Here is a 17,062-nt window from a genome sequence, read left to right on the forward strand (position 1 = left end):
TGGACAAAGTGCCACCATGTTGTTTGTTTTTAGCAGTTTAACAGTTAGACAATTTATTAACCGTCCTCAGTATTTGCCTCATTGTTCTTGTTTCATCTCATGTCTGCTCAGTATGTCACTGCACCAGTCTATTTTTCCGAAGTTGATTTTGCATGTATATATTCATGTTCTTTACTGCTATGATTATACTTGCAGGTTGTCGTTTCCCTGATTCTCTCCATTCTACTCACTTATTCGAAGATTCTGTAATAAAAATATACCGACAAAAAAGAGTACACTTTCACCTTTTGAAATCAGGCGAGCTTTCGACCCTGTCTTTCTCTTGGACCCTGTTCTGTGCTAGTTTCACGCTAAAGAAATACCGCAAACATACTTAGACACAGAACACACTCAGTATCGAGGGGCAAATCTGGTAAGGTCTAGTGTTTTAATGATCTCTTGAGCACCCAGGACACCACGGTTCTAATAATGCATGTTCCCTCTGCTCGCATTGTGTGATCCTGGACAGTTCCTCAATATGAAGGCCGTGTAAGTCTCCCTCATTTCCAACTTCCCCATTGTGAGTGTTTTACACATAGGACCCCCTGCCTCCCCCCAATTCAAATTTTGGCATGCACTGAATGTCCAAGCACCAGTAATTTGTCATTTGCATTTTTAGCTTCTTAAAAATATATACATTAATACAACCCTACTAGGTTAAGAGGTACCAGGCCTATTGTAACTGCAATCCCAGTATTTTCAAAGAAACCCTTGAGTGGAAGTGCATGTCGCGATTTGCACATTGGGGACATTTTTATGTCGTGTTCATAGCTGGACATTCCTATAAACGGAGAGTGGTGCCACTGTGTGAATACCCAGCCAGGCCATCTCAAATCCTCTCCTGTTCTTGAAGAGCAGCCAGAAACCGGGCGCCGGCTGAGAGAAAGGGCCCTGGCACTGGAAGCAGGGGCGCTTTACCACCAGGACCCCAGGCCAGGACCAAAAACTGGATTAATTGCTCCGGAATGCACGCGCTTTGTTTGGGGGATGCTTGGCAGCGGTTCATTTCGGTTTCGGATGCTAATTATAAATTAAAGTGTTTTTCTGGGGGGCATGGCACATTTCAGAAACTTGGTTGCTGAATAGCGCCATCCATTGTGCAGTCTGTGTGCTTTCTTGTTCCTCTCATCACGGCGCTATTGGGCCTCCTGACATGTAGCCCTGAGAGGAAAGCGATAGCCATGGAAACATGCCTTGGCCACTGTGCTACCGACAGCATCGACCCGAGGCTCGTGAGGTAGGTAGCGCTGGGGGTTAAGGCGCAGGGTGCTGCGATCTCTGTGCTGCTTGCAGTTAGGGTTCTATGTTTAAAAGTACCGATTGCGTCCTAAATGTTTGCCCTTTCAGTGGTTGACAGAATGAGCATCACGGAGTTGGGACATGATGCCTGCTGTTTGCTGGGATTGGAAGCTGCAGGCTATGAGCAGTAGGTCCTATTCAAAATAAACAATATTATTTACAATTATCAAATTGGTCGCCTCGTAATGTTTTTTCACTTTCGTGTATATATTGATAGTTGATGACTTTTAAGTGTGCTATGTCTTGCCTTTCAGTGTGTGCATGTGGGAAGCTGGGGATGTCAAACCTCTCAAAACCTAATCACATTTATGTAAATAGTAAGAGGAAATAGTTATTTTTGGATTCAAACTTGGTAGCGCGTGTCCGAGTCCTGCCCACAACTTCTGTGCATAGTGTTATTTTATTAAAAAAAATATACATTTGTGTGGTTTGCCTCATCAACCGTTGCTGGTGTCAATAAACTGCATTTCCGTCTTTCAATCTCATTTAACGCAGTTTTACATGGATAGTAGCTTTTACCAATAGTGCTGTGCTGTTATGGTATTGGTGTTTTTCTAGTGCCGTAATCACCCATGGGGGCATCCAGGTGCTCTGTTGCAGGTGTGTGAGGCCAGCCCTGGCAGCTTACTTGAAAACCCAGGTCTTCAGCTTCTTGTGAAAGTCAAGCTCTGATACGTTGTGGGGGGTCATTCCAGGCTTTAGGTGCCAGGTACAAAATGCTGTAACCCCCTGCTCTACTTTTGGGCATGCTTGGGCTCATGTGCTAGTCAGAGACTTGTAGAGCAGATGTGTCTGGAAGGTTGGTGGAAGTGAATGCAGCTACTCAGGTAGGCAGGGCCAGTGTTTTAAAGAGCTTTGTAGGTGTGGGTCAAGAATTAAAAGCGTGGTCGCTTGTGTATCGGGAGCCAGTGGAATTCCCTAAGGTGTGGTGTGATGTGGGATCGGCATGGAAAGTTGAGGACTAGTCTGGCTGCTGGATTTTGGAAGCTCTGCAGCCTTCTTGTGAGCCGATTGGTTATCCCTGCGTATAGGGTATTTTCATAGTCTAGTCTGCTGGTGATGAGGGCTAGGCTGATTGTTTTCCTGGTGTTGTCCTGGTAGCCACTTGAAGATTCTCTTCAGTATCCTTAGTGTGTTGAAGCTGTCCGAGACACTGTGCTGACTTGGGTGGTCATGTTCAATTTATTGTCTATGATGATTCAGACGTTTCTCGCTTGTGAGCAGAGCGTCTGGGCAAGACCAAGGTCTGCGGGCCACCAGTTGGAGTCCTATGGCGTGGCGTTCTTCTCAAAGTGCTGTAGTTCACAAGAGGTTTCGTCTCCATTTGCACTTTAATGATGTCACTTTGGTTCTGTTTCTGTAGTAGAATGTTCTTGCCCTCTGTGTATACATATATGACTCTAGTCACAATAGGTATGCAGTTCCTCAAGGTGGATAAAACCATTAAGAGGTGGGAGGAGGGCAATCCTCCTTGTTGGAACTAGTGTCCATGAGAGTAGAGCCTAGCTCCACTGGACCATAAAGTCAGGGAGCGGCCACTCTAAATTGCTTTTAAGGAGGTGGATAGCCAGCCTGAATAAAAGTCTTATTTGGACTATCTAACCTTTTTTAATACCACTCACTTTCACCACATCTACACCACCTAGACCCCTCACACCCACCGCACCATACGGCAAGGAACAAAAGATCTCCGCTAAAGAGCCCCTTTACGGGTGCCCGTCGGGTATTGCAGTGCCGACCCGACGAGGAGCAGGTCCATATGATGAAGCTTGACACCTAGTTTGCTGGGTGTGTGAGGACTCTAGTTCCGACAAGGAGCATCCCCCTCCTCCCACCTCTTAATGGTTCTGTCCGCCTTGAGGAACTGCATACCTATTGTGACCAGAGTTTGACAGGGCATGTATGTTGGACCTCCCTAAATAGCCCTTGAAGTCCCTTCTCTTGCTAAGTATACATATATGACGTCATTACTGTCGCCATTTTTTAATATTTAATGTATTTTTGGAGTTTTTAAGAAGAATACAGTTAGCGGAGTAATTTACCCATACTTGAAAAGTTGGCTGATGTCTCCGTAAAATGTGTTTCTATATGTTCAGCCTGAGGCTGTCCAGAAGGAAGAGACATATTTTCGATGTATTGAATGTTTTTCACCTGCACATATACCAAGCAGTACAAAGTGTCATGCCGTACAAGTGGAAAACCCAAATTGCTTTATATTAAAATGGTAATGCGACTTGCCAGTGTCTTCCATGCTCACGTTGCAGTTACTGGGCCACTGCCTGCTTCCCTAAGGTCGCCCCACACTATTTCCTAAGGAGAAGCTGTCCAACAGGGACAGCTTTCTATTTTTAGATCCGGTACCAATTCTGTTGAGGAGTCTGTGGCTGTTCAATGGTTTATGACCTGAATTGCGGTTGCTAACCATTGATACATACCATGCTGAGTCATAGTTAGGCAGGGACACTGCTTTCATGCCCCTTTCTATGTGCAAATCGTATGGGTCAGTAAACCCAAAGCAGAATGGGTTTAATACATACCAAAAAGCCATTATGCAGTCTCAAACCCACAAAATTTCCTGGTGTATCCAGCCCTATATATTTAGAGTAGATTAGAAATGCTCTTAATAGTCATTAATGCCCCGTCACCGCCATTTATCATGGCCAGCATTAAGGCAAAGAAGGAAACCAGACCCTTTTATTTTTTCATTAGAATCGTCGACTTTTTTCTTCCCACAATGAGAATATGAACTCTTGGGTCATTTTTTTTGCTTTTTGTTCAGAGATTGAAATTTATTCCATACAGGTATTGGCAGAGATGAGATTTGAATATCATGGCAGTAAATATTTTCTGCTTCAAAACTACAAAGAGTTGTTTTTCATATTTTGTGTCATAATAACATAAGCGGTAATCGTTGTATTGTCTTTTTGTATTTGCTTTGCTGCACTAGCATGATGTAACGTGAAAAAATGGAAAGCAATGTATTTTATACTCTTTTATAAATCAGAAATTATTAAATTGATATAATTCTGCTCCAGTAATCTGTAATCTGTGCAAATGGGTGAATTGAATCTTAGTAAATCTGGCCCCTAATTACTTAAAGCAGCAGTTTTCCCCAAAGTCTTCTTTAAACTAGGCACGGGCAGAGAACTCCCCTCCGCCAGCAGAGTCTGCAGAGATTTTCCTACTCTGCGCTCTGCTGAGAACGCGGAGTATAGAAAAAAAACTCCATAGCGTGGAGTAAGCCAGCCCCCCCCCACCCCCCCGCTAAATTTGCCCCCCGCCTCCACCCCAACATTTGTGAGAAATATGAATGCGTGCACATGCATCTATGGCGAGGAGGAGGAGGGCAGCCCGGGGACGCCGCAATAAGCGAAGTGACTTTTATTCTTTTTAAATTATGTTGTCTGTAGTATTTTAATTTAGGCGGGTGGGGGCAGGTAGCGGAGCGGAGTTCCACGGAGTTTCCCCCCCCCAACTCCGTGGACCTCCGCGTAGCTGCACTCCGCAAGCTCTGCCCGGGGTTACTTTAAACTGACCATGGATATAGCTAACGAAAATATGTTTTTTGTTCCTGGTTTTACTGCTATATTGTAGACAGATATAATTTAATATAATCAAGTAGCCTCTCCCAATTTTCAGCTTACTGTTTCATTTTATAGAGTTATCATATTTTCTCTGGATAAGCACACTGAAGGCAAATCTTTATATACAGGAACAGCACAGCATTTTGTCCCGAATAAGTGAAGTTGCACCATTTCATTGTCTGTCTTCATGAAAAAACCATTAAGCAAGCCAAACCCCTTAAAGGTGGTATGAATGGCAATTAAATTGTTTTTTCAGCACCTGTACAACATTATGATACCTCTCTCCTGGTGTGCAGAGTTTTGAGGTCAAATAAAACTATTTTGTCGTTTTATCTGAGTAGCTGAAGGTTTATCAAGAAGTTTTTAAAGTTCATAAAGTTTTTTGGTAAAAAAAAGTATCAACATTTCGCTTTGGTCCAGCTAGGAGGAGATGGAAGTCTGGGGGCTCCAGGCTGATGCTTGAACCTTCAAGAGATGGGTTATAAATCTGTGCTGGCAGGGACCCAGAAACTGTGATTCTGGGAAAGTCATTTTATCAGCTCGTGCCCAAAACTGTAAATATTTAGAATCATAATGTACAGTGTACTGTTCCACTTAGACTTTCCCACCCTTGCTTCCCATGACATAAAGAATTCTGTTAATCAGTCTTAACAAAAAAATACCCTTCAACCCCGCCTCCTCCCCCTCCCACACTCCACAGCCGCTCATTTTCAGAATGCTTCTCGCATAATACAAAATTCTCTATGTAGCGCTGCGGTGCAAATTGGAGCTAAGTCTGTGCTATATCAGCTTGATAAAAAGAAACTCGGTGTCCCAATTGTCATTAGCGCCGTTGTACATGGGCATGTGAACATTACTGCCTCCTGTCCTCGCTCTACGTGTTATGTTATGGCATTTAAATAGAAAACAGTCTGCCAATATTTGTGAAGGTGACAAGATACTTCAGTGAGTTGGTGTCCAGGCCCCCTCATTTAGAGAAGGTGGGCCCCAAGCAGTACCAGTTTTAGAACAGCTGTAATAGTTTTACTGCATATTTAAGAGCTTTTACTATTTAAAGTGTTATGGTATTACTGCATTACACGCGTACTACTCGCAGGCAGTAAATATTACAGGGTGAATCTGATTTTTATATATCCGAGGGCAACCTATGCATACACCAGTGTTGTTGATGAAAGTGTAATTACCATTCTGTAAAGAGGGTTCTGATTCCAGCTGTGTCTCCACGTGTCACCTGTCCATGAACACGAACCTTTAACTATGGCCTTTTAGGAGTTCTTAATTGTACATTGACTCGTCCTCCTGTTCTCTGGCTGGTTGATGTACATTAACTAATAATCTCGTGTTGTTTTATCTTTTTTTCAGCCGCAGAATACTTATTCATTTCTTGTAATTTTATTAACTGCAACATCCTTTCATGGTGACTCACCTTCTGCCCAGATCATTGCTCATTGGTTAATCATCTCCTCATCCACCTCATCCTGGTACATTAACTTTTTATCTCCTATATTGACCCGTCATGAGCCAAAACTTTGTACGCAAACTTGTCATCGCACAAGTGCCTGCACTGTGACTCAGTATATTGCAAATGCTGGTACATTGACTTACCTGCTAACTCACCATACATAGACTTGTCCTCTTTCTAATTTCTATTAGGTGAAGCCAGATCACATCATCTGCTTAATCCATGTAATGTCTTCCTGTATATTGACCGGTTCATTAACTCATCATCTAACTTGTCATGTGCCAAATCCCTGTGCAATCTTTAATCATCTGCCCGATGCCTCTGTGTTGACTTGTCCTTTCATCGTCAAGCACAGCTCTTTACATTCACTTGTCTTGCAAATCCCGGTACATTTACACGTCATCCGTGTACATTACTGTACACTGACTTGCTTCACCTGCCAAATGCCCGTGTTGTACCCTGGACCCAACGATGTCAAAACACCTTCATTTGATCTCAGCATCAACCAATTGTCTGATGTTTGTTCCAAAAAAAATCAAACCTTCTAGGTATGAAACTGACTTTCTTCTGTGGATTCTCCGTAGAAATTAGCACTTCCTCTAGAAATCGGAAGATTTCCCAACTCTAATTAGGTCCTTGTAATGTGCATGAGCTTGTTTTTCGTTGGTGTGGGACTTTTGTGGTGCAGGTGCCTGATGTGCTCTGCCATCTTTGCACTTCTTTGTACGTTTAAATCTAGGGAACTGCAGCTTGTTGGCGGTGGGAGTCCAAATGTAGCACAGTAACTGAAGAAGCAAAACTTGGTCATAGCAAGGCTGCTTTTGGGGTTCACTGCACCTCAGTGCTGCATGTTTCAGGAGTCAGTAGGAAGCAGCCTCCCCTCAGTCACTCTTTTGCTCAAGTATCATAGTTTTCTAACTCATTCAGCTAACTTTTTGAGAGGAAGTAATACAGTTCCAAGAATAAAACATTATTTTAGAACTGTTTCCACTTTTTATGCATACTTCGCCAACTAAAATATTGGGGTAAATGACATCCAAGATAAATAAAAAATGAATGTCAATAGTTAGGGAAGGGTCTACAATAAATTCTGTGGCCATATTATAAATAGTGCGCACTGTCCTCATTTATGCAGCTGCACAGCTATAAATTAGTGCTCCCGCGCAAACAGTGCGCCCCATTACTGATGTTCTGCTCTAAGGGCAGACGCAAACTTGCAGGCGCCCTGGGGGCAGTAAATTGGACCGGCTGCTTGAAGCAGTTGGTCCTTCTTCCACTGTGCATGTGGTCCATACATCTGCTTCAAATGGGGAATAGAGCCCCGCTGCAGGCAGATGCAGTGAGCGGATGTATGACGTTACAACGCACACTTTTACAACACATACCTTTACAATGCATTTTTTACAACGCAACATCCATTACAACGCATTCCATTACAACGCATGCCATTACAACGAAATTTTAAAAACTACATTTACAACGCATTCCATTACAACGCATAATACCTTTACAACGCATACCATTACAACGCATTACATTACATTGCATGTTTGGTAAGTATTGGATAGTGTAGGGGTAAAATTTACTATTCTAACTCCAGGGGGTGCAACAGTAGGGTAAGTGTTGGATGGTAATGTTATGCGTTGTAATGGTATGCGTTGTAATGACTGAGTTGTAATGGCATGCGTTGTAGTGGTGTGCGTTGTAGTGTCACTGGACTGAAGGGGAGTGACATTCTCCCCTTCAGAGGGCTGCCTTTAGGGGGGTTGCCTTTTTGTGGTGCACAGTCAGTGCGCCTCCTGAAAGACCTCTTTGCATGTGCACCCACAACCAGCAGTTGTAAAGTGTTTGCCTCATTTGCATGGACCACACCCCCATGCATATGAGGTGACGCCTTCTTAAGATAGTGCCGGCACTGTAAGTGCCCCAGCACTGTCTCTATTGCAGACTGGCCCGCACAGGCGTCGGCGGCCCCTTTTGTAGTATTACCCCCTGGTGGTGCCAAAACAAGCGCAGACTCATGTTGCGCATTCTTGGCACTCTACTTAATATGGCCCTTGAGGTTGCAGTTCTGAGAGTAAAAATAGAAGGCAGAGCAGGCGATGGATTTGTTCCAATCTGGTTACACTGATTTCAGATATTGGTGTCGCAAGAAGTTAAAGAAACCTCAAGAAAGTCCAGTCTGCGGAACACTCTGACTTCCTGACCCTTATTCTTGGAGGCGATGAGGCTTTTTCTGGATTTAAAAACATTTGAAATGGGGCTTAACATCAGTACTCTATTTTGAACAACTGATGTGGTATCCTGGAGCAGTGTCTTGTTACCTTCTACAGCAGCAGTCACCTCGAAGTTAAGCCACAAATCTGGGGCCAGGTTACAGATGGTTTGGAGTGTTTTGGAAGTGACAGACATATAAGAAGTTAGGAAGACTGAGTCTTTTTGTAATAATAATAGCAAATTTACTTTTTTTTTAAAAAAGCAGCTCCACTTCAAAGAGAGGATACAATGCACTGTGCTTGTTGGTGCCCACATGGCACGCGATCCTACTGCATGCATATTGCTGTAAACATTCTGTGATTGGATGGTTATTGTTGATATAGATCGCCATCTTTAAATTGTTCCTTTCCTTACAGACTGCAGCAATGTTCATTTTTTTTCGACATTCTTGCAAAGAAAGTGTCAGAAAATCTAAAGAAACTTAGGGCCAGATGTAGGTCGGTCGGTAACGGCCGAAAATCGGTATTTTCGGCCGTTACCGACTGGTATTTCAGAAATGGTATGTAGGGGCATTATTTTACAGAATCAGTAAATTTACCGATTTGGTAAATTTACCGATTCTGTAAAATACCGAATCGGTATTTTTACAGATTCGGTAAATCTGAGATGTAGGTGGGACTCTTCAGAGTCCCACAAGCCGTACCGAATCGGTATTTTACCATCAAATCCAATTTGATGGTAAAATACCGATTCCGGTGTGCATGCACATGTGTGCATGCACACCTATGCCATATGACAGGCAGACCTGCCCTTAGGGCATGTATGCCTGCCACATGGCACCCGGGCCTGTTTTGGGGGGGCCAGAGGGTGTCAAAGTGACACCCCCTGCACCCTTGTGGAAATCGGTATTTACCGATTCGGTAAATACCGAATCGGTAATGCCCATTCATTCCTATGGGCTTTGAATTGTTCCGATTCGGTATTCCAGCACATCTGGAATACCTACATCTCCACCCCTCTGATTTACCGATTCTTAATTACCGAATCGGTAAAATTCGGTAATTAAGAATCGGTAAATCAATTCTACCTACATCTGGCCCTTAATTGTTTGCATAAGCAGTTGCAATTCACATCATTATTAGACAAGAAAAATATTCTCCATGCGATTTGCGGGCGAATCTGTTATTTTGAATGGGGCACCTTTTTCAGCCTTATGAGCGCCTACCGTTGTCAGGAATTAAGAGCTAAAGTGTTATGGCTCATGTTTTGGACAGATATTAGTATTGGTTGTATGCATAAAACAACAAGTGGTGACAAAACAGTAAAAGATGCAAATAAGGGAAGAGCCAATGATTCATATGCTGAACCGGAGTTAAAACCAATACATAAGACAAATACCATATCATTCTCAAAGGTTTACTATAGTGTGAGAAGAATATGTGGATATTCAAAAGCATATAATTAGTGGATGAACCTAGTGATCTAATCACCAGGCGGCAGAAGTTAAAAGTCGAGAAAAATACAGAAAACTGAAGGAACGAAATGAGAGGAGAACCTTAGAATCAGCAAATGAATAAAGGTAGCTATGGTCATGTAACTCTTTTGTTGGCAGAGCTACTGTTATGCCTTGTAGATAAGAAGTCAGAAGAGAGGAGAAGATGGAAGAGGTTGGAGGACTAATGGGAACTTGTAAATATTTGTTTAAGAGATTACAGAGGACCAGTGACCCGAGACAAGGTATTCGATGCCCAGTAAGATTTGGTCACACTTGTTCATATGAGTTACCCCGTCTTACCATGCATGCTCTGAGTGCATTAGGCTGTGTCCAATTACATAATTTTTTTTTCATTGCTGTTATAAGTAATCAATAGGATAGTAAGGAGTTGTTGTTGTTTGTGTAAAGAAAAAAGGGCTTTGGTATGTGGACCATACCCCATATTGCCTTTGTAAGTGCTAGGTAACTCTTACTACGGTGCTGTTAAGCCCCTTGCAGGGCGACTTTGAAAGGTAGGGGCCTAGCCTCAGATGAGTACAATTCAATGACATCTTGTCATATTACTTTTCAAAGAACTCTCCATTACTTTGGACAGAATATGTGTTAGAGCAAAAGATTATGTAGGTATCCTTAAGTCTATCAGGGAAACGTACAGTTTTATTGATTCATAGTCCTACTATTCACTGGTAACAGCATGTTTCGCCTCCTTGGAGCACAGTTTGCATGTTTTTTTCAGGCTTGTTCTTATTGTAGTGAGCAGTTGTAGGTGAGTGGTCTTAGGGAATGTATGACGTTACAACGCATACTTTACAACGCATGCCTTTACAACGCAGTTTTTACATCGCAACATCCTTTACAACGCATTCCATTACATCGCATTATACCTTTACAAGGCATACCATAACAATGCATACAATTACTTTGCATTTAAGGTAAGTATTGGATAGTTTAGGGGTAGAAATGACTATTCTAACTCCAGGGGGTGCAACAGTAGGGTAAGTTTTGGATAGTGTAGGTGTACTATGCGTTGTCATGGTATGCGTTGTAATGCCTGCGTTGTAGTGACATGCGATGTTGTGTCATGTGATGTAGTGTCATGTGTTGTAATGCCTGCGTTGTAGTGACTGCGTTGTAAGTGTAGTGCGATGTAATGGTTGCGTTGTAAAGGATGTTTCCCGGTCTTAGGTAATGCCAAAGTTAATCCAATCTCCACGTTGTTGTGAGATGGGACGTGGAGAGGCGCTCGAAGAGTTCTCTGGGCCCTCATGCAGTCTGCCTGCAGACTACTACTAACTACCAGGTATGTGGTTGAACCGCGTGCGACTCGCTATTGTTAGCACAATTGCAGTAGAAAGCACCTCTGAACCTCTCAGTAATTATCCTAGAGTAAAGTTATAGGAACACCTACGATCTTCCTCTATTGGTTTGCTATTTGAAACTTTTATTCCAAGTTTGTTAATTATTTTGTAATTTTCAGCCCAATTTAATGGTCTCGCCGTTTTTATTTCTCGGGCCTCATAACTTAGTAAATTTTATAAAAGGACTCAGTATTGTTTCCTTGCAAAGAAACTGCCCCTTTTGTCTATTATTCTTATTATTAAGAGTTATTAATACATAAACATCATGCAACTGCATTATGAGTGCACCAATAAAAGATTGTATGCACCTTAATAGCTTACATATGATTTAAAGAATAATTAGTAATTAATTTCTAAGACCCAACATACAGTTACCTCAATGCTATTGTCAAGAAATGACAGCCATGCGTAGAAGGGTGGGAGACGAACAAAGCAAACAAGTTGATGGGTAACTAGTACGGGAAGCGGTGAAGAAAGAGATGCCAGTGAAGTACGTCTTAACTCTAAAAAACAATCAATTGTAGCCTTTCAGAGTGAATGCTGAGAAAACCTGTCACTACCCAATCCATAGCAAGGTTTGTTTAGTTTAGCTAGGTTGTCAAGGTGATTATATTCAGGAGGCTTGAAAGTTCCATTCCATTAGAAGAGTTCATCTGGTGAGAATGTGCGTGACTGCAAGGGGGCGTCGGGGAGCACACCTTTTGTTTCTATTTGCAGACACTGGTATCTATTGTCAAAAATGAATTTTGTAAAAACAGGACGTAGGGTGGGCACATTGGTACAGCTAAAGGAGCCATATGGGGGGGGGAAATGTCAAATTCTCTACCTGTGGGTTCAGTGCCTGTGGGAGGACTGATCATCTGTTGTTGAGGCCTACATTAGGTTAATGAGTAGAAGGATATATGGGCCAGATGTATGTAGCTGGCATTTTGCGATTCCCTAATCGCGAATCACAAGGATTCGCAATTAGGGAATAGCAAAATGCAATGTATGAAGGTGTATAGCGCACTGTTTGCGATTCCTAGGGGGTCGCAAATGACCTACCTCATGGATATGAGGTAGGTCGCAATTTGCGACCTGCTAGGAATCGCAAAAATCACGGTGATGGTGGCCTGCTGACAACAGTAGACCAACATGTCCGTGATTGCTTTTCAATTAAGCACACTTTCTTTTTTTGTAAAGCAACCCGTTTTCCTTTAGGAAAACAAGATACTTTACAAAACGAAAAAGGAAATGGTTTCTTTTCATTTTTTTAAGAGCAGGCAGTGGTCCGTGGGATCACTTCCTGCTCTTAAAAATAGTTTTACAAACATTCCCATTTGCAAAGGGTTAGCATCTACTTGTAGTAGGTGGTAACATGCAAATGTTTTGCGACCGCAGTTGCGGTCACGAAACATTCATACATGCCAATGCGATTCGGTATTAGGAAGAGACGCCCTAAACACGCCCCTTCTTAATACCAAATCTCAAACCCATTTTGTGATTCGGTAGCTGGTTACTGAATTGCAAAATTAGGTTTGCTGCATCAGAAAAGCAATTTTTACGTTCGCAAACTGGCAGATTCTCAGAATCTGCCCGTTTGCGAATGCAAAAATGCTTGATACATCTTCCCCATAGTGTTTTACATGTCGTACTTAGGAAGTTCTAGAGAGACACCCCATTTTATAGGTATGCAGAAATGTAGGTACTTTGACTCAATCAGTTCGTCTACTGTAGAAATCAAAATCCTTTATTTCTTTAGTTCTTTCCTTGCAAACACAAACCTTGTCCTAGGTGTGAAAAAACTTTTCTCACTGGGAGGTATCTAGTAGAAACTGAACAGCCATTAGTTATGTCCTTCTGATCTACCTATTCTTTCCTCTTATGAATCCCTTTAAAATGATTTGTACAAAGTTCTGGAGTAATCTCAGTAGCCTGTTTGATGGTTATGACTTCTTAATTCATCTTAAAGCAGTCATTTTCCAGTAGCGATGCTGTAGGGTTCAGTAGGATGCATGTAGCAGCAGTTCTTTTTCTGGCACTACATCATGCATTCTACTGTTGAAATATGGTGGTCTTTTAAGAGAAGGCATGTTACAAGACCAGGGCAGAGGAATGGACTTCCTGGAAGAACCATTTATTCGCCGGCATGGTTGCGTTTGCCTGGAGTCACTAACCATAAGCAAATGTATTAGGGAACTAGTGATGTATGTGTGTAGTATACTTGTAAAGCGCACAGCTGCCCCAGCAACGGGGCGTCCCGGCGCTGTATAACTCTGGGGAACCCGTCCTGGCTTTCCCTGTGGGATGGTCCCTTGCTGGGAGTCCCCAAGGTGGAGCCAGGCATCCCCGGAATTGGTGGGGCCGTTGTGGAGATTAGGCAAGCTAATGCCCAGAGTTGCCGAGTGGAACCCCTGATTAGAGTAAGCACCGAAGCGAGAATTATCGAGTCCGCTGACCAAGGTCCACGACCCTGCCGCGTCGGGAATTGAACCCTGGTCCCAGGCTGACTTCTGCTCTCAGGCCTGCCGCCTCTAACCAGTGAGCCACACTACTCCAGTGATAACAAGGCAATGGTGCAAAGTTGGAGACAAAATAAGATAACACTTGAGTTTGACCAATGTGAGCTCATGAGGAGTAGCTGGGAACAGGTAGAGGAGGTATTTATGTTTAGGTATAAAAGATGGGTTTATCTTTCGGGACAGAGGAGAGGCTTATGTTTGGGATGGATGACTGATAAAGCATTGTGACCCCAGGGGGAGTTGTGAAATCTCTGCAGTTGCCACAAGTGTACTAATTCTGTGCACACCTCTGATTCCACGCCAATTGTATATTCCATCCTTACATTTGCATTTTACACATTACCTGATCCTCTGCCCCAGTCTAACCAGTTCAGGTCACGCGCAAAGCACTACACACATTTGATCACACCTTTGTTAAAGATTTTATTTATTCCCATATATATTTCAAATAAACCGATTAACATATATATGTATATATATTTCAGTAGACAAATTACTAATAGTTCCTGGGCCTGTATTTTTTGCCCGTTAATAACCTAATATATTCAGTCTTCATGTTGACATCATTTCTGCTCTTCCATATGCACCTGGTGATGTTTTACACAACCGTTGCTTCTTTCTGTAGCCACAGAACACATCATTAAAAACAAGTAGCATAGAGTCCCAATTTCAGTTGTTTAATTACATCTTTATTTATTTTGTATTTATTTATTTTGGGAGTTTTGTAAAGCGCTGGGTGTCTCCCTTCCTTTACTTCAGGGTGCTGGAATTCTTGTGGGTTTGGTCCACTTTGGTTAAATCTGTGAAGCTCCTAACAGTTCGATCACTAAGGTTGTAGCTCCTTTAATGCGAAAACCTAGTTGTATACAGATTTGAAAAGTTCTCTTTTCTGAACCGTGTGAAGTTAGACTGGGCTCTTGGATTTGGGATTCGGGTGACTTCAAGCCTATGGGCTGGAATTCTCAAGGATGTGCCTCCATCTTTGAACTTGCACGCGCCAACGCATTGTTGGACAATGCTGCAGTGCTGCAGACTGGAGAAGTGTGGCTCAATGGTTAGAGCGGCAGACCCTGATGCAGAGTTCTGGCCCGGGACCAGGGTTCAATTCCCCGCCTCGGCGGGTCTTGGGCTCAAAATTCCACGGACCTGATAATTCTCGCCTCGGTGCCTATTCCAATCATGGGTCCCTCGCTGCAACTCTGGGCGATAGCTTGCTTAATCTCCACAACGGCCCCCACAACGCTAAGGATGCCTGGCCTCCACCTTGGGGGTGCCCAGGAGGGGACACCTCACAGGGAAAGCCAGGATGGGTTCCACAGCGGTATTCGTACAAGCGCCTTGAGACCCTTGCGGGTGAGTAGTGCGCTGTACAAGTATCAATTTACATTACATTTACACTTTGTGCGAGGAGTCCTAGATCTTTGTGTCATGTGCCCAACAAAGTGCTTGTCAAATGTTGTAGTTTGCTGGCAGCTATGACTGAACGTAAGGGTTTTTTGGAAGGGTGATGCTGCCTTTAACAAAAACCAATGTGGCTATTTGCCTCTTCTAGGGTTACAGGGAAGCTGATGGCCAACCATGCTTTGCAGCCAACTACCCAGGATGTCTACGCAGCCGGCCACCTGCCGCAATCAGCCATTGAAGCATTCCCCAGGAACCACAGCGGGTGGAAGGAGCAGATGACCACCCTCACCGAAGGCCAGTATGTGCTCTGTCGGTGGACCGATGGGCTCTACTACCTCGGAAAGATAAAGAGGGTAAGCGAACATGCACGAAAACTACTGTACTTTTTATCAATTGGGAAATTTAGAATTTGTTCTAAGTTTAAGTTGTTGTTTATTTACATGCCAACAATTTTCTACTTGCTTGAATTTGAAATGTGCAAAAGGATTTGGGATGCTTGCATGCATTGCACTAAATGGGTCTAGGTGTTTTATTTTTTAGCACTATTAGTGCATGGATGGTGTTTTGCCACTATCATGAATGTTGCATAATTTATAGGGTTAGTTGTTGCAGTGCACCAGGTCTTTTTTAAAGATCTGTATTTTTGTACACGTGCCATATTTTTGTCTGAAATCTGTAAATTAAAATGTATTCTTTGTCGTACAGTTCGTGTATTGTGTTCCCTAGATTAGATCATGAGAAGGATAGGGATTGACAAAACACCAGCATTACAAAAAAAATAAAATCAACTCCTGTACCATTCGTGATACACTGCTTGCAGTAGCCAAATGTCCCCCTTCAGCTCCAGTTCATGTTCATTTCTGCTTTGTAAAACTGGCATTATTAACAATGCCATGTCATGCCATCGAATTGTTTATCTGGTAGTGCCAAACACCGAGCATGTTGGTTAAAAATAGTTAATTGATTGACAAAAGTCCACACTTTTATTCTTGGAGGAATTTATTTTCTTTTATCAAAACAGAGCACTAGTGCAAACATTGTGCAAAGATCTCCGATCATACAAGAAAAAGAACCAACAATAGTTTGTGGTATTAAAAAAATTGCAGTTTCAGAAAGGGTGGAGTTTGTGGCTGGACAGATGGGCGCTTACTCAAATACAACAAAAATTACTCATTTGGTTGTGAACATGTTTCAGCACTGGGAGCTCTGCTTCAGGAGGTGCTAAACTGAACAGTTGACCATACAGCTACACCCACATAGCATTCACTGATAATTACTATTCAATTTTGTGCTGTATTTGCTGAGGTAATACTTTAGTTATGTTAACAAAAGTGTTGTGCCAGGCTTACAAAAGAAAGTGCTGCATAATAACACTTGGAATGGGCTGGATTACAAAACAAACATTTTTTAAGTTGTGTTTGGTATTTAGTGAGTAAAACACAAACTTTGCTGTGTAAAGACATTTAAAGACAACCTATATAAAGGGAAGACATTTACATATGTGTATTTACTTTTCAGGATGGTGATGAGTGATAGACAGGTTCTTAGCATAGTGACTGAGAAGGGGAGAGGCGTGTAACCAAATGGCGGAGGTATGGAGTAGCAAGGCCCTGTTTGGCTTTGAAAACAAAGCGGAGCATTGTGTAATGTGGCATATATTTGGCCGACAAACCTCTTAGCTTTGGCGAAGTGAGGTAGGTAGT

General features: G+C 42.6%; 1 protein-coding gene across 3 annotated transcripts in view; it reads left to right on the top strand.

Annotated features, from left to right (window-relative positions):
- The window catches only part of PHF19 (PHD finger protein 19), a 262,877-nt gene that overhangs the window by 22,544 nt on the left and 223,271 nt on the right, over nt 1-17,062 (top strand). For 2 of the 3 annotated variants that reach the window (XM_078641878.1, XM_078641879.1), the window contains exon 2: nt 15,508-15,712. In XM_078641878.1, coding sequence (XP_078498004.1) covers nt 15,524-15,712 — 189 coding nt within the window. In that variant the 5' untranslated portion in view covers nt 15,508-15,523. Of the gene's footprint in view, nt 1-11,281; nt 11,397-15,507; nt 15,713-17,062 lie in introns of all 3 variants that reach the window. The other variant, XM_078641877.1, reaches the window with a different exon arrangement.

The sequence above is a fragment of the Lissotriton helveticus genome, chromosome 5_1, assembly GCF_964261635.1.
Source record: "Lissotriton helveticus chromosome 5_1, aLisHel1.1, whole genome shotgun sequence".
Taxonomy (NCBI): domain Eukaryota; kingdom Metazoa; phylum Chordata; class Amphibia; order Caudata; family Salamandridae; genus Lissotriton; species Lissotriton helveticus.